The 19,476-nt window shown below is 31.4% G+C and overlaps 1 protein-coding gene across 29 annotated transcripts in view; it reads right to left on the bottom strand.

Annotated features, from left to right (window-relative positions):
- Nucleotides 1–19,476, bottom strand: part of trol (terribly reduced optic lobes) — a 1,284,884-nt gene that overhangs the window by 31,346 nt on the left and 1,234,062 nt on the right. For 28 of the 29 annotated variants that reach the window (XM_081736787.1, XM_081736791.1, XM_081736768.1 and 25 more), the window contains 8 exons: nt 19,138–19,309; nt 18,066–18,163; nt 12,891–13,051; nt 11,035–11,257; nt 9,634–9,816; nt 5,871–6,029; nt 4,003–4,221; nt 1,566–1,731 (listed from right to left, as the gene is read on the bottom strand). In XM_081736787.1, coding sequence (XP_081592913.1) covers nt 1,566–1,731; nt 4,003–4,221; nt 5,871–6,029; nt 9,634–9,816; nt 11,035–11,257; nt 12,891–13,051; nt 18,066–18,163; nt 19,138–19,309 — 1,381 coding nt within the window. The remainder of the gene's footprint in view (nt 1–1,565; nt 1,732–4,002; nt 4,222–5,870; nt 6,030–9,633; nt 9,817–11,034; nt 11,258–12,890; nt 13,052–18,065; nt 18,164–19,137; nt 19,310–19,476) is intronic. The other variant, XM_081736772.1, reaches the window with a different exon arrangement.

Here is a 19,476-nt window from a genome sequence, read left to right as displayed (position 1 = left end):
CGGCTACCGTACTAAATTTTCTCGCGTTCCCATTTTTAAATTTAAACATGTTATGGTACATTTATTATTAAAATAATAACCATGGAACATGAACAAAATTATAATAGCTTTCTCACAAAAAGCTTCAAGTGAGGAAAACTCGTCCAATCAGTTAAAAACACCTTTTCTGAGTTTCTCAGAACGAAACGAAGATTATGTTGTATGCTAGTGTTAATAATGAAATAATTATTTACAAAATACCCAGAAAATCATTAGATTCATTTTCGAGAAAATCGTCGAAACAAATCACATCCGCACCAGTGAATTATCCTCTCTGAAATTTTGGAGAAAAATGAAAAAAAAAAAAAAAAATATGTTTTGGAAACGAAACATTTACATATGAGATGTAAACGCAATATTTGAGCTGTTTTTGAGAATAGCGATATATCTTCATTCCCCAATCAATTGCCCCTATATTTTGGTGTAGAAAGAAAATTGGAACTACTCCGTGGAAAATATTATTAAAACACTGTCTTAAAATTTGTTCTCGACACGTTGTCTCTAGGTCTCTGTGCATAAGAACAGAAACTGAAAAAAAACACGTTTTAAGCATTACAGGTCACGGAATGTGTAAATCCGTCGAAATTTCAAGTTTATTTACTAATTTTTAATATTATTGTTCATTATTATTGCCACTAGAAAGTAAACTAACCTTTGTGGCTTTCTCCAAGGAAAATTACATACTATGTTGTGGGGTTTCAATGAAATATGTATGAAATATGAACAAATGGTCTTGAATCATTGTAAAAATAAATAAATAAAAGTTTCTGTTCTGAAGAAAACTGAAGAAAAACATCCTAAAGAGTAAACAACTTTTATTTTTTTTCTTTCTTCCCGAAAGAAACGATTTAAACGTTGTACGGTTTTTAACGTAATCTCAATTTTTGATTTTCATCCTTCAGTAAAGTACTTTGTAGGGTAGCAAGAAAAAAAAATAAAATAAATAAATAAATAAATAAATTGAAACCAGCTTCCTGGAGATATTTGGCCCGGATATGGTGTGGTCTTTACTTGTGTATAAAATCAAACGGATGAACAGAAAGATTAAATTCAAAAATAATTCTTTTTTGGCATATAGCTATCATGAAACATGCAAATCCATTGAAATTTCGAACTTGATTTTTTTTCCACGGGTACGATTTTCTTTCCTATTATCGTTCGAAACTAAAAAGGCAAATTAAAAAAAAAAGGGGGGAGAAAGCATTATGAAGGAAATGTGTAATCATTTATATTGATCGATATCTCATTTTACACAGAGTACATGCAACTTTTCAGGTAGCAGTGCATTTTACAATTAATGGTAAACAAATAATAGTATTCAACAGCGACAATCCTCAATTACTCTCAACTGTTATATACTTTACAGTTATATTTTGTTTTAAAAAAGTAATCCGTTGAAAATAAAATAATAATAATTATTATTTTTAATGTTGCAAACTCTATTCGATGCTATATATATTTTACTTAAAGGCAATTTTTAAAACTCGATAAAAAATATGACTTTAAATTGATTATTTTCTACTTACTTTCTGAGGGCTTTTGTAGGTGTTGGGTATGCAACATAAGCATCATCGGAAAATGCTGGCTCGTAAATGATAATATCCTTTTCACATCGAGGTCCAGTCTTGCCAAATGGACAGTAGCACTCGAGACCACCAAAGTTGTTGACGCAGCGACCCGTTCCACAAGCACCTGTAAATCAAATAACATTAAAATACAGAAAAAGGAAGGAAAAGTACAACGGAAAGCTATTCATCACAGAGAAAGGCGTTCAAAGTAATATGTGAATAAAACGAAAACTATGCTTTGAATTTGAAAAGTATTCTGCTCTTAATAAATACATATCAAGTCATACATATGCATGTCAGATTATTTGTAAACATGCTTATTTCCATAAATTCATGTAATCACACATCAGGTTTCCGCAATGAATTATGGCAAAACAAATACACTCTTCTGCTTCCAACACTGTACATAAGAAATTTAACTAATTATTCTATATATTTCAATGGTAATGATGGGAGGAAGTAATAGGTTAAGGAGGTAAGTTTAGATTAAATTAATGGAGAGGCATATGGAATACAATATTTTCATATGAGCAGAAAACTTAAAAATAGCTTGTATTTTTTTCTCCCTGATTTTGAGAAAATAATATATTGTCACATTCTTGCTTGGAAATATTTATTCTGTTTCAAAAACACGATATAAATGCGAAGAAAGTATATATACTGTAGATGTAATTATTTATTATTATTATTTGTGGAATGAAGGTAATTCGTCTTTGTGTGTGTGTGCATGTGACAGTATAAATAATATGTATAGAGGCATTTGTGAAAGAGTCTTTCCTAGTAAGATAGTGAAATTGGCCCTTGATCTAAATTGGGTTGCTATTGACCCAAAAGATTACCCTTAATCTAAAACTATCTAAAAAAAAAAAAAAAAAAAGACCCCTACTTCTTCCCCTTACCAAATTATCGTATCATACAAATACATGCTCAAAATTGAATAATTTTTAAATGTTGGTGGGGGTGGTCGAAAAATTTTGAAAGTTTCACAGATTGTAGATACTATCTAGGTATAAATGTGCAATTTTTCTCAAAACCATCGACGCGCATTTTCTTTATTTTTTGCGTGTTGAAAATTTCAAAAAAAATCGTAGAAAAATATTTTGGTGGGGACATGTCGCTGATTTTTTGGTTAAAAAAATTGTTATACCCTTAGGTACAACATATATTTTTTTCGGGGCCTGAAAGTGATGGCAACATTGTCAAAAAGAAATAAAACTGAAAACAAACGTGTTTTTCGCGTAGTTTTCTCACTGAGGGTCCCTTCAAACAATCCTTTGCCATAGCTAGATTTTCCTTTCTCTTGCGTCCCTTCCGATTCTGTCGTTCTTCGGCTCCTTCGATTGTGTCAGTTTCGGAATAGAAACACCAAATTTATATCTCCGTAACAGTGCTTTCACTGCAACCGACTCTTGACAAGGAAGTTACACACACCTCGCGTCGACTTCTCATATCTATCAGTACTTGCTTCACTGGCCACACACATACAGTGGCGCTCTCTATCAATAGCGATCTCTACCGAGAGCTATGTAACTTTGTTGTGCAAGAGACGGTTGAAGTGGAAGCAATGTTACGGAGATATATTTGGTATTTCTATTCCGAAATGGACACAATCGAAGCAGCCGAAGAACGACAGAAGCGGAAGGAGTGCAAGAGAAATGAAAATTGTGAACTTTGACAAAGGATTGTTTGAAGGGGTCCTCACTTTGACTCCTAAAATGGTGGTGAAACTGTGCGAAAAAACACGTTTGTTTTCAGTTTTATTTCTTTTTGACAATGTTGCCATCACTTTCAGGACCCGAAAAAAATATATGTTGTACCTAAGGGTATAACATTTTTTAACCCAAAAATCAGCGACCTCCCAAAAAAAATTTTTCTACAATTTTTTGAAATTTTCAACACGCAAAAAAGTAAAGAAAATACGCATCGATAGTTTTGAAAAAAATAGCACATTTACATCTAGATAGTATCTACAATCTGTGAAACTTCCAAAACTTTTCGATCACCCTTACCAAAATTTTTAAAAAAATATTCAATTTTGAGCATGTATGATACGATAATTCGGTAAGGGGTGGGGGTAGAGGGTCATTTTTTTTAGGTAGTTTTAGGTCAAGGGTAACCTTTTGGGTCAATAGTGACCCAATTTGGATCAAGGGCCGATTTCACTATCTTACTAGGAAAGACCCTCTTTAAGTTTCTTCAACTCAGAATTTATGTAGATTACTGAAGAGTTACGTTTGCTCCTATCTACTGAAGCATCGTAAAACTGTAATACACTTCAAAAGAAGAAAGACCAAGACCAAGAAAGACCAAGAAAGACCAAGACTACTGTAAGAAAGTCCAAATTCAATAACAAGTACTTTGCTTACATACAACTGAATACATTATTCTGTTATACCTGGATAACAGGCTTCTCCCACAGTTTCACAGTTGTCTCCGGAGAAACCAGCTGGGCAAATACATTTGTATCCTTGTTTTGTTGGTGCTTCTTGACAGACTCCATAGTTCTCACACTGGTTTGTAGCACAAGGTTCACAGGTTGTTACTCCATGAGTGATCACAGCATCTCTCACCAATTCATGAACCATACTGCCAACAATTAGCCGACTTATGCATCCTATCAATGACAATAGCAAAAAAAAAAAAAAAAAAAAAAGTCATATTTCATTTTTAATTTATTTTATCACGATATGATTATGTTTGATACATATTTTAAAAATTACAATGAACACTAGCAGACTTTTCTTAAATAAAAAAGAGTTAAAGGAAATCCTTTGTCTTTATTTCTTTAGTTTTAGATTTAATTTAATGCATTAACATGAAAAATAACTATATGTCATATTAAGTCAGGATTTTATAGGAGCAGCCTAAACCTTACCTAACATAATTAAATCATTTTTTAACGTTTTATTGAAAGAAAAAGGTTTATTTGATTTTACCCGAAGTCATCATATTTACCTTATGTTTTAACGCATATGGCATAGTACTTTATGCATTTCATTTTCTCATTTGTCAAACAGATTCAGAAATTACGAGTCTCTGTATGCAGGACATTTTTTACTGGAGCCAACAAGATATCTTTTATAAACAATTGGGTATCTGTTCTTGCATATTTTAAAACATTACACACACACATAGATCTTCGTTAGAGTGAAACAAAGGTCTATAGTTGTGTAGATACATCATGTATTTACTACTTCATGTATTACGGTTTCTCCCTAAAAGTCACACAAGTTTTCAGTTTTACGTTCCACGATTGTACTGTAAGCTGATTAAGACGATAAAAAACGATACTTGAATGAGTTACAAACAGATTATATGGTTTTTGCATCGTATAGCATCCAAATGATACAAGTTTCACAATTTTTCACTGGATTCATCCAATTTGATTCAATAATAGTTAAAATGATGAAGTGTTTGCGTGAAAAGAAATAGGAGTAACACAAGAAACCATCATCAATGATGTTTGTTCATAATATTTGTAATCGTACTAGCTCCAGAAATGACCTTATGGTCACTGAACCACCACACTCCTTTAGCAGTGAATATCTTGACGAATTTTAGTATTATAAACGTATGTATAAAGGAATTTTAAAAATACCGTATTTTACCGCTGGAATCAATAGTTTATCGGTAAAATCCATGTGAATGAAATGGTAATTTTACTTTGCTGCTAGCAAATACACAAAGAAATAAATAAAATAAAATAAAAATATGAAATATAAACCTTTCGTGTGGTTGGAATTAATTTTCTACAAACTATTACTTACTTCAAGTTCCTATATTTTTATATTTTTCTTACTTAAACAAATAATTATTCATATACTTAAAATATGTATTGTAATAAGTTACTATTTAATTTTATTCAAAAATTTTATTTTCCTTGCTGACTGGCTGGATTGCATTTTAGCTTTTCATACTTATATATATATATATATATATATATATATATATATATATATATATATATAAAGGGCGGATCCAAGGGGGGCTAAGGGGCTATAGCCCCCCCCTCTTGACGCTCAGTTTTACATTGGATAAAATGGGCTTCAATTCTACTTTACACTGGATAAAAACAGCAAATTATGGTTTAGCCCCTCCCTTGACCATATCCTGGATCCGCCACTATATATATATATATATATATATATATATATATATATATATATATATATATATATATATATATACTTGGAAATGATTACTTAGTTATACTCATCTAAAATTATGAGCTTCTTCTTTAAAATGAAATGAAAGATAACTTACCGACAAATCCTCCTCTGTAGACAGCAATTTCCGGTGTTCTAGGTATTGTGTTGGGATCTGGCAGTCCACCAACATACAATGGACCTACTAAGTCAAGTCCTACAAATCTATTGGCAGTTGATCCATTGAATGGGCCTTCATCATCAATATACATTATTCCTGCAAGACACAATTAGCGATTAAAATGATTTCTCTAGTTATTAATATCTATCTATTCACCTCTTTTTCTTACATAGTAAAGAACACCCATAATAAATAATACAAGGTTAAAGGAAAAAGTTTTATCACAAGATTAAATAAGGAAGTTTCATCATTATGCAAATAAGTTACTTCTTACAATGCTGTTAAGAAGTCTTCCCTTCATTGATGCATTTAATAATACTTCTTATAGTATCTTTCTACAATATTATTAGTTTTAAGTATATGTATTTATCATAATTAAATATTTCTTTTGTTCTAATGATATACAAAAGTGGAGCGGTCGTGACGCGATAGTTTGTTCTGAGATGCTGACTTGTTTTTCTTTTATACAATATACGTATATAAAAGGAGTAGAATGCCCGTTCTTTGTAAATATTTTTAATATGTATACATCTTTCTGTTTCCAAAATACTAGTTGACACAAGTTTGATTTCACTGGAGTTACGTAAACGTTCAGCTCCCCCCTCCTCCTCATTTCAGCTCCATCTTATAGTCTTATCCTATGTGAGAATGTATTTAAATAAAATTTCAAGGTTTTCTGTCTAATAGTCTCGAACACCTGGGGAACGATAAGAAAACATATTATCTTTTCTTCCCTTTAGGGATCGCATTTCGCAAAATCTTGTCTAATCTGCAGCCTAAGATACAAAGAAATTATTTCTGCGAAATTTCCAAAGATCTGGTGAAAAAAAAAAAATCTGAAATTTTTCTTCTTTTCTTTCAGGGATCACGTTTCGCAAAATAACGTCTTATCTACAGCTTACGATGCAAGGATAATATTTATACAAAGTTTCAAGGTTCGGAAACCTGGCGATGAGCGAGTCAGTGGATTAGCGCTTTTACGTATGTTGTATATATATAATTGATTGATTGATTTTAATGTCCTTTATAAGCATCGAGGACCTAGAGTCTACAGTGAACTCCAAGGCGAGGAATTGAACTCAAGTCTCCAAAACGAAAATTGAGGACGCTAACCCCCTAACCATACAAATAATCAACACAGTTGTTAAGGTTTTTATTAATTAATATTAATTAAACCGATTAAGCTGAGATAGATGAACAGCTAGCATTGTCGCACAACAACGTGAGGCACTCAGTTCGTATTCCAGTATCCATCTTGAGGCTTCTTTATGACTTTCCTCAGTTAACTAGGCCAGTGTTCTGCAATCAGAGTGCCGCGACACACTGATGTGACCATCTGTAACAAGGTAAAAGGTGTGACCCAAACTTTTTGTAAATAATAAATTGTTGAATTTATTATTATTTAATCCCAGTTAACTTTAAGACTGTTTTTAAGACTGTGTTTCAAATGTCTGTACAGTATTTTATTCCTTCCCAGATTTTATTATATGTACAGTATTTTCGTCGGTTGTCGGAACAAAACAAAAGACAAAGAACGTTCATGATCGCTACAGTACATATTTCGAAAATTACAAAACGCTATTTATATGATATCTGAATTTCCTTTAAAGGCTAAGGAATACACAACAGCTGAAACGCTATTAGTGCCTGCTTGTAAAGAGATGGTGAAAATATTATTGGGTTCACAGCTGTTGGTGAAATTTCAAAAATTCCTTCTTTCTGTAACGATTTTTCCATGGGTCAGCTGCCTACGTGCAGTTATGTAGGCAGTACAAATAGTAAAAGAAAATCGCATTTTCTTGCATTTCCTACACTAGAATAAATTCATATACTGAATTTAAATCCATTTCATTAATTTTCCCTTAATAAATGCTATTTTACTTTCTTAAATTATTAACAAATGCATGATTCCATTTTTGCTTAGGTGTTTTTAATAAGATGGTAATTGAACTACATTACATCAGATGATTGACAAGAAGAACAGATGGCGTTACGTTCCATTTACATCAAGTGGGGCTTTCAAAATTATGTCCAAACATGAAGAAAACTAAAAACCGCATTTTTTGGAATTACGTTCCTCAGGTTCTCACGCGACAAATAGTATCGTATAAAACGTTTTTGAGAAAAACAACTTTTTGGTCTGCCGTATTGAATCTTGGATAATTTATCTGTGCTGCAAGTACAAAATGGTTGCGAACATTGAACTAGACAATTCTAGGATAGTTCTTTTTACATATAGGCCCTAACAGACTTCCTTTAAGTTTCTTTTTTACTTATTAATATATCTAACGTAATATGGTCTTCCACTTGAAGAGATTGCTAATCAGATTTCTAGTTGGCTGTCTTCAGAAAAACTCGGCTAGTTCAAGAATATACTAAAACTAATTAACTCTACAGCGTATGGAACCCGGAGGTTCAATGCCGCATTTTCAAAAGGTCTCCATTGACTTTTATTCTTAGCCAAGTGGATCCTGTTTCTACTTTGTATTCCTATTTCTGCGAGATCCATCTTAATATTCTCCTTCCATCTGCACCTAGGTCTTCCAAATGGTCGCTTTCCGACTGAATTTCCTGTTAATACTTTGAAAGCCTTCCTACTTTCGTCCATCCTGACTACATGACCTGCCCACCCGAGCTTCCTAGACTTGATGACCCTAACAATGTTTGGTAAACGATATAAATTATGTAGTTCCTCGTTAGGAAGTTTCCACTATACCCCATTCCCGTTCCTCTTGGATCCGAATATTCGTCTTAGGATCTTGTTCTCAAATATTTCCAGTCTACGTTCTTCCCCCAGAGTAAGCGACCAAGTTTCGCAACCATACAGAACAACAGGTATGATTATCGTTTTATATATTTTTAAGCTTCAAATTCCTCGACAGAATTAGCGACGACAAGAGATTTTGAACTGAATAATAACATGAATTCCCTGCTTTTAGTCGACATTTAATTTCTTCGTGAATATGATTTTCATCTGTTAATATTGATCCTAGATATTTGAAAGTATCCACTTTATCGAAAGTATTATTTGGTATTTTAACGCATCCATAATTTGCAGTATTACGATCCCGACTAATTCCATGTATTCAGTTTTTTCTACATTTACTTCTGTTCCATGTTTATTTCCCTGCAAGCGTTTAATAAGACCTCTGCATTTCTTTCTATTGTTCCCATATCATCCCCTATTAAATTTACCCCATGAACATACGTCATAACATGGTGAATACCACTCAGCTCTAGGCCTTGGTTGCTATCTTTGATTTTCCTTATAGTGTATTCCAGGACAAAGTTAAATAATAATGGCGACAACGCATCTCCTTGTTTCAGGCCATTCTCGACGCTCGTGGACAAGAATATTTCTACTCGGACTTTATTTTGGAATTCATTTAAACATACCTTAATTAATGTAACTAGCTTCTGCGGCATTCCAAATTCTGTAAGAATGTCAAGAATAAACACATAATCAAAAAGAATGTCTTTAACGAGCTCTTTTTCGTACATTCTTACTGGAGCTAAAATATTCGTTTAATGTAAATGGTTTAATGCAACAAGACTTCACTGTAAGTTCATGGCTTTGCCATACACCATATACGAAGTACAACGTACCCCTCCCTTTTCATGCATAAGTTGATAGTACAGCTCTTGGGATATATTTATATTTCTTGACAGTACAAAAGCATAAACCTTAATTAGTACTTACCATCTCTTCCATTCCTGATCAGCTTCGCAGTATGCCATTTACCAACCTCCACTGGTTTGTCTGACCTAACAATGGCTGGACCTGATCCAACATTAAAGCGGAATTCTGGATATTTGTTAACAAGTCCAAAGGCAACGAAGTCACCTTTCTCTCTCTGCTCTTGGCTATTGTATAATATCAATCCTATTGGAAAGATTAACAATGTAAGTGTGACAGTGTCAAGAAATAAACTGAATACAAAATTATAATATACAAGATGCCGAAATTAACCTGCAGTTAATAAATCTTAAGCATTTTTACGAAAAACAGAAAAATATTATTTTTTTTCGAATTATCCTTCGCAAACTTAATTTCTTCTTCATGTAATAATAATAATAATAATAATAATAATAATAATAATAATAATAATAATAATAATAATAATAATAATAATAATAATAATAATAATAATAATAATAATAATAATAATAATGTTGAAAATGAAAGTGACTTTTTTTTTAAATGCTACTAACAATTCAGCACAGTGTTATTTTTCTCTCCAATTTTGCTAAACATGGAAGCGCACTTTAAACCTTACATGCTCAGCATACATATTCTAGATTTGTAATTTGCCCAGCATATATATATATAGAGGAAAATGTAATGAATAAGATAAGTGGAATTGTTAGGAAGCTTCCAGATTTAAGAAAAACATTGGAATTGTCAAGTAATAACGTCATGAATGTTCCTGGGTATGTAAAATATGACTTATGAATGAAGTGTTACATAGATGCCTTATAAAAACATTTTATAAATGCGATATTTGTAATCAAAAATGAAGCATAGCCAGTCATTAAGTTATTATTTTTTGTAATATTAACTTAAGTAGAAAGTAACAAGTGAATAAATAGTAGCTCTTTGCATAAAAATGAGTGAAGATCAGAATGTGTGGAGCAGGCATTCAAGAAAAATGGAACGGTAGTGAGAATGAATACTTAAAGTGAAGGGTAAGGGGAAAAAACAAGAAATGTTCATGCGTGTGCTTTATCGGGTGCTTTGTCCTATATGCTGGTGACTCTTGGTACTATTTGACAGTATATGCCATGCATGCGTAGATGTCGAAATGTCCATATAAAAAGGAGCAAAAGATTTGACTACCCTATTCTTTTTTACGCGGTTTAAAATTTTAAAACGCCGTTTTCTCGAAAATGTAGTTTTGTGACATTCCTCCTTTTTCCCTCTTACCCTTCAAGTAAGCTAATACCATTTGGGTAAGATTTTATAAAAGGAATCGAACTAATTATATATATTGCAATCCACACAAAGAGTGATTTTCTTCAATCTAATAGTGTTTGGAAATGAAATATTTTTCAGACAATACATACATATTACATTATATTCATACATATATCAAATACATACCATTAGGAGATTCAGGTCTGAACGAGATTTCAATATCGAAGTACGTATATGCATCTGGCAGTGTTGGTAGCGTCATGTATGAGGTAGGCGCCTGAGCAAAATATGGGACTACTCCAGTCACAACAAGTATCGTTGGAATGTCCAAGCTAAGGTTGTTATTTTTGGCAGTGCACACGTAGATACCAGCATCATCTGCTCGCACATCTAAGATCTGGAGAGTTGCCTGCAGATTACAAAAATAAAATTTCATATTGAATCACGATTATAAGTCATTCTGACAAGTATTATTGTTGATATATGTACTGGGAAATTATAATAAATTTAATTGTTTTTTAATATTGAGAAAAAGAAAAACTTAAGTTTTACACTCAAATTTTTCCAAAGTAAAACTCTTAGCGTCATTGGGAGGTAAAGGTACCAACGAAAAGAAGAAGTGCTAGAAGAATATATACCAATAGATATGATATATAGATATCATAATGAACATTGCAATATTTACAAACTAAAAAAGTGTATTTCAAAAGGAAGAATTTCGTTGTTCGTTTGTTTTTGAGATATTTTATTTACCTCTTACTGTATGGAAACACATCCTTTATTGTTTTCTTAAATTCATTTTATTTCCTCTTCGAGGAATTTTTGCTGTACGAATTTCATTTAATCATCTAAAATCTAAAGATCCGTGTTCAAAGTGGAGAAGTCTCAAAAATCTGCCTCACTGTATGTGAGTTTATGCATGTAGATTTAAAAATCAGCCATGTACGTGTCAAAAACTAAATCATACACATATACTTTATTTCTGTCGGATAATGTTCCGTGACTTGTGAAAGTTCTATACGTGCACACGTTCTGGAGTCTGCTTCTAAGGAAAAGAACGAGTGTTTCCAGCTGAAAGCTGTCTCTGACATCTGGAATGGTACATTGCCATCTATAAACCATCTATTAACAGTAAAAAGTTACCAAGGAATTTATACGAATATGTTCGGGACATTCAGATTCAAATGAAAAGAATTTATAGATACATATATTGTCATTCTTCATGAACTGCTACCTACACTCGAACGGAATCTACAATAGAAAAAAAATCTGAGAGAATGAGGGAAAGTAGATACGAGTATGTAATGCCCCTGAACAATAATTAAATCTAGACGTTTGAAATCCAATAAAAATGTAAGGCAACGAGCTCGACAAGAATGAGATATACAAAGTCTGAAAATATCAGCAGAAACAAATAACCGTATTTCAGAAGGAAAAAAAAAAAAAAAAAAAAAAAGTAGATACTTGCGAGGAAGCCTAGCTCGGCAACTATGAGACATAAATTTTGAAAATTTGACAAATTAATATCCACTCTTTCTACATAACCTAGCCTTATCTCAAAATTGTGGAATAACTTCGAAATTTCTTCAGATTCTCACACATGTAATTTGCTAAGAAAGATTCTGACACCTTTTCTACCATAAATACTGTAAAAGAAATGCTATGGCTGTTCGTGACTAATTACTTGTTAAGAAACTTCTTACCTCAGATAACATGTTCAAAAGAAACATCAAAACAACGTCTTGAACTACCTATCACTTCACCTTATGTTATTTAGAGGTGTAAGAAGATGGGTTTAAATTCACTTTACGAGATATTGTTTTAAAGCTTGTAGAAATAAGTAATTAGTGTACTTACATCTACTCCACATAATAATAATAATAATAATAATAATAATAATAATAATAATAATAATAATAATAATAATAATAATAATAATAATAATAATAATAATAATAATAATATCGCTATTAATGCTGGAAAAGATGTATCAATACAAAGAAATATGATGTCAATGAGGGTTTTTATTACAGATAACGTACCCCTTCAATGATAACATCTCTCGGTAATAAACCTCCTTGTTTCGACCAGCCATACGAGACAGGTGGCTCAAGATCGGTTCGGCAATCCATAACTACCTTAGAACCATAAGGTGCGGTGCGTGTTTCCACTGATGGGTCATCACGAGCGGGTTTATCAACAGCTGTAATGAGCAGAACAATAAGGTTAAAAATCAGCTTTATATTGTAGCTACTGGTTATTAGGATTCAAAATTGATAACACATATTATGCTTATATGGAAATACCGTATAGTATCTCGCATCCCACTCTATAGAGAGATTTACCTTCAAATATGTTTACATTTTACATTTTGTTAAACAAATTACCGAAATGTGACGGAATATTTTTACGCAATTGTTATGGAATTAATTACGTAGAAATTAAAAATATATATCCTACAAAGTGAAAATGATTTATATTTAAAATCTGCCTATCATTAATAGAATATTTAATTTGGATTTAAAACCTATATTCTACCAAAAGGAAGATTATGCCATTAATTACGTTATGTTCGATGTGTAACTACCAAGCACTCTATTTTAATTTTTCAACTTACTTATTTCTACAATTCAGTGAACATTAACGTAATTTTTTAATTTATGATTAGTCTGTAATTTATAACTTCTTTTTACTTGGTTAGAAAATTGAATTTACATTATAATCAATAAGCACCGGCAGACAAGATGTAATGTTAAACAAAATACCAGGAAGATTTTGTATTAACAGAAACAAGTAGAAAAGATGGAGAGAAGGACCAAAGATTTTTTTTTAAAGAAAAAAGTTTTCAAATACAAATTTCAATAAAGTACTCTCGGATTTGGAAGTTTAGAACATACAAATCTATTGCCACATTGAGCAAAATTTAAAAAAAAACTTTTTGTAACTACAAGATGTTTCATTTATTAACCAAAATGACCAAAATTGTTTACGTATACAGTACACGAAGATAAATTCAAGTCTGAGATAAAATCTACAAAATAAAACTTAAGAATTTCAATAACATTGTAATAATTTGACTGAAACTGGGAGAAATTTATTCCGATCTGCATTTTCTCCCTCTTGTTTACTTCAATTTAAAATTGGTAAATGAGTTTTCTGTATGTGAAACATAATTAGAAACTAAAAGCAACAATATATGTTAAAGTTTTATGTTCGCAGACGAAAAAAGATATTGTCATACTAGAAATGATCTCCTAAAATTTTAATTTTCTTTTGATTTGAGTTTAGTGTCCCTTTCATAAATGAGGCTATTATGGCACGTGGACCTACAGTTTAACGTGGGGCTCAAACCACATGAGCTCCCACCGAAAATCAAACTGGGTCTCTCACCAAAGACGTGTATGCTAACCGATTAGCTTCGAGAGATGTCTGTTAAAAAAAAAAAAAAAAAAAAAAAAAAAAAAAAAAAAAAAAGTTTTACAAGATGAAGAGCGGATAGTTCCTGCAAATAATAAATTATGAAATACTACTTCCTCTTTGCACTAAAAGTAACTTACAAATTCCGATAACTATGTCTCTTAGCTTCTTTGTGAAAAGTTTAAAAATAAAGCTTTGATATTTTCATTATATCTAACAAGATGAGTATTTGTACAGATTTAATAAACGAAACAATGAGTTGCTTCTTCTTTCTAACAGTAATTATAATATAGACGTAGTAGAACAGAAACTGGAAACGGAGTTAACAGAAAAATATTTAACTTCAAGAAGAAATAAATTACTCAAATAGACATAAAACCAAAATAGACAAAACAGAAGCAAAGAAACTGAAAGTATAAAGAAGAGTTTTTTTTTTCATATTTAAATTGCCTAAGAAAAGAAAAAAAAGCATTAGTAAGTATTCAAGAAGAGATCAAAATTATTTTTGTCTGTAGTATCTTTGACGGGCACGAAATCAGAAAAGCAAAACTACTCAGATGACACAACTTTTTCACCAATTCGAATACGATCATCAGAATTTCATTCAGATGCTAAAAAGTCAAGTATAATAAATTTTAATTCAGACGAACACTTCACTGCAATTAATTAAGGTTTATTATTATATCTTTAACTTTGTTTAAATAGTAAATGCTCTTTCGATTTCAGTCAAAATCTTTTATATTAACATATTCATACTTTTAAGATAAATTACAACTATATATTCTTTTAACAAACATACAAAGAAATAAGTTTTCTGCAAAGCTTAACTATAATTTTCTGCTTAAAAACATATATCTCATTACAATAGTTTAGAAATATAACTTAAAACTATCAGACTATATATCGAACAATATATTTTTACACACACAAGTTTTGCGGGGAAGGGAAAAAACAGATTAGGGTAACAAAATATTTGCGTTAGCACAAAATACTCCAAGGTTACATACAGCCACGTTTCATGAAACAATAGGTTCACATCATTGGTACATGCTTATTGCCACCCAAACAGAACATTCTTCAGTAATATATGACTACCTATGACTACCTTTATAATCACTCATGTAATGTTCTACCATCACAATGTAGCTGTGAAACAATACAGTTAAAAAAAAATTCCGTCGATTCTATTCTAGCCCAATCACCATGTATAGTAGGACCTGGTGTTAGGCATACATGAAGATGCATGCACCCAAAATGTGAGATAAATTATCTGCGTGGTAAAAAATTATATACTTACCAGGTAGGTGATAGTGCCAAAAACAGGGCATGCAAGAAAACAATTGACATGTGAAAAAGTGAGAAATGGGTAAGGTGAATGAATAACAATTGAATTAAAATGTGTTGCTTGCGCAATAACAGCACCATGCATTATAGTAACATTTTGGTTTAAAAAAAATAAAAAAGAACAAATAAATTACGATTAAAGTATGTGTGGTATTTGTTTTTATTGTAGAAAAGCATTAGTTGAAAAACAATTTTATTAAATATATATATATACCGATTTCAGATATAATCTCGCTAGTGGAAAAAAAAGACGCAATTTCACGGTACAAAGTATACATATCTTTGTGTATCTATGTGCCAAATATTATTGTATTGATCTTAATTTGTAATGTATTTACGTGTTTATGAAGTAATCATATCAGCACACACTACAGACCTCAAAAGCATGTTTAAGTAATGATTCTTGTTTTCTTTCTAGTTTATACATGATGGTTTCTCAATTGAGAGGGCCGCGGTGGCTCAGTGGTAGAGCGTTCACCTCTGGTGCTTGGGGTTCCGGGTTTAATCTCAGCCCCGCCAAGTGAACTTTGTGGTGGACAAACACCGTGTGCGTGGGTTTTCTCGGGATTTTCCCGTTTCCTCTCACTTTCTGCATTCCACCATTTCATTCATCTCTCATTATCACCGTCTCCTTTAGCCTAACCGGCATAACCGTGGGACGTAAAACTCAAAGATTTCATTTCATTTTCTCAATAGAGATACCCCATGTTTGGGAAGAATGGATGGTGTGTCTTAGACGCATTTAAACAACACTATTCATATTTAATTTTTATAACTAGATTAAATTCATGATCTCGGAAGGTGCAAAAGCATCAAGATTTTGACATTTTATGTGTTTTCAACAAGCTAAAATTTTAAAAATTTAAATATTAAATAAAATATTTTCTATCTAGCATATTGTATTCAATGGGTAAGATAAGAAAGACCATTCTAACATGTACCATTCAAGTCAGTTAACTAAAACAAATATCCTTTTGACGGGAAATCAACAAATACCACACTATAGATAAACATTCTGCCTACCTAATATCTACCATTATATTTTTAAGTACATGATTTGTAATTACATATTCCATAATTTTGACCAACGTTAATTTAATTTCTTTTAAAAATCTGATTTTAGTATACAGTGCATGTAATTATAAATTGATACTAGGTAGCCAGACATTTATTGAAACAACAGAGGAGAAAAGTATTAAGAGAGCAAAATATTTAACTGTAAAAGGTAAAAACTACAAGGTTCCAAAGTGTGCTGGCCACATTACAGAGAATGAATAGCAACCTCAAAACAAAATGCTTTCTGTACAACAAAATTTCTTTTGATCCATTTACAACAGACTCATATTTTGGTCTAATTAATTTTAAGCAAATGCAACATTTATAATAGAAATAAGAATAATACAAAGGTAATTTTCAGTTTACCAGAAGATTGGTCTTAAAATTTTAGTGTGATTTAAAAGTTGTTAGTTTACATTTAGAAGAAAAAATAAATAAATAAACATATTACATTACACACATTTCTCCCTAATTACGAAAAATCGCAATGTTGTTAATGTGTTATGATGAGAAAGATAATGACATTTTGCTTATGGTTAACACAGATACGTTAATTTTCCATAAATATTAATATTTCCATTAATATTAAATATGTACTTCAAACAGTATGGCTCGATTTCTTTTCATTACCTTTGATTTTAAAACATTATTTCATTGAAATGGACGGGGTGTTTAAAATTTGTTATCAAATTTTGACAAAATTGTAGAAACAAACAGAAAATCTTAGAAATTGTTGATAAGTACTAAAATAATTTTACAGTTAATGTTCACATGTGAATAATACTAAGAAAACTGACTGAACAAATTATGAAAACTTTCTCTTATTACAAGTACTTTATTTTGATTGGAAGTAAAACTTTACGGTTCCTCTCCCTTTTCTCGAAGTATATTTCACAAATATATTTAATTTACTAAGAACTAATCCTCTTTTGTGTAGTTCTATTAAAAAGCAACGAATTTTACGTACTTAAGGAAAGTGTCACCAATACGTCTCAAAAACAGTAAATATTTAATATCGCATAAAGCTTCTCTAAGAATGGAACTATTATATATATTCTTCAACATGTAATCGACGAATATGAAAACTGATGATCCAATGTAAATTCATTTGAAGGAATATCTCAAACCAAATAATAGAATATGTCTTTATCAAAAGGGAATCGAAATTTTTCCATGCAAATAAAATAGATTTAAATATAAGTATTGATTTCGATCTTGTATAGATTGAAATTATTACCGACAGACTATTTTGTAGTCTTCCATATCTATGCAATAACTTTTTCTTTTTTATGAACCCATATTAGAAAAGTAAGAAAATTATGCTTTACAGTAATACATGTTTTTACTGACTACATCCAGGAATAAAATATTTAATGTGATGAAATCTAGATCTTACTTACCTTGGATAGCAAGTACATAATCTTCTTCGAATGTACGATTGCCTGAGGTAACATGGCATCTATATACACCTCCATTATCTGGTCTAATATTTGAAATCCTACAATGCACATAAAAGGATGATTTTAGTTTAAAATAATCTTTTATTGATTCGTACAGTAACAACGAATGGGCAAAATCTACTTTATAACTCACAGTTTTTAAAATTTGAACATAGAATATAAGAGAAAATAAAATAAAATCGTTGATTAACGAAATATATACAGGGTGTTTCAAAACAAGACCGACAACGTTTGGGAGGTGATTCCTGACATTAAGATAAGACGAAACGTATAGACCAACCTGGGTGCACAAATGCTTCCTTTCGGAGTTATAGGCTGCCGAAAACATGAAAAAATGAACTTTAAAGGTCCATAGCTCCAAAACTATGGGACCTACTGAAGTCAGATAAAGACTTCACTTGGGAAGTAACATGTATCCCATCCAAAATTACATGTTTCAGAATCCTAAAGTACTCACGCAACAATTTTTATAGGGGGAGTTTGGCTACGGGCATATAATTTGAAGTACTCACCAACTACCTCTATAAAAAATGTTGCGGAAGTACCGGAGGATTTTGAAATATGGATATTTGGATAGGGCACATACTAGTTCCTAAGTGAAATCTTGATCCGACTAAGGTAGGTCCCATAGTTTTGGAGCTATGGACCTTCAAAGTTGATTTTTTTCATGTTTTCGGCAGCCTATAAATCCGAAAGGAAGCATTTGTGCACCCAGGTTGGTCTATACTTTTTGTCTTATCTTGATGTCAGGAATCACCTCCCAAACTCTGTCGGTGTTGTTTTGAAACACCCTGTATATATATTATTTCCAGTCTGAATCTTTGGTTCTAAAATATAAACAAGGTAACGTTTCTTTTCGCAGTTTACTAATGCTGTATTTTAAAACATTCAGGTAATACATATTTCCCAAGTTGCTAATAAAAGAGAAGTTTAAAACTAAGTTATTTTATTTACTCCACAATTATATTCATAATTAGAAACAAACCTGAAACTACTATCTCATTTTTATTACCTGAGTAGATTTCCGATAGTTTGTACATTGTTTGCCAAGCGATCACCAACTTTACTCCAGTATACAGCAGGTGATATAGCTCCAAATACATTACATCGAAGGTCGACGTAATCACCTATTCTTATCACATCTTGACTAGCATCGATATTAATAGCTACATTACTAGTAGCTCCTGGAAATAAATAGTAATAAATATCTTCCAATTCTATGCAAGTAAAATTAAGTACTTGGTGTTGGAAGGTAAAATGGTGGTAAAAATATCAGTATATATCAATACTTATAATCTATACATTATATAAGAACAAGCTACTTGAGAATTAAACGAATACTTTATAAAAG

This window comes from Thermobia domestica, chromosome 13, assembly GCF_964235325.1.
Source record: "Thermobia domestica chromosome 13, izTheDome1.hap1.1, whole genome shotgun sequence".
In the NCBI taxonomy this organism is placed as follows: domain Eukaryota; kingdom Metazoa; phylum Arthropoda; class Insecta; order Zygentoma; family Lepismatidae; genus Thermobia; species Thermobia domestica.
This window is presented reverse-complemented; position numbering and strand designations above follow the sequence as displayed.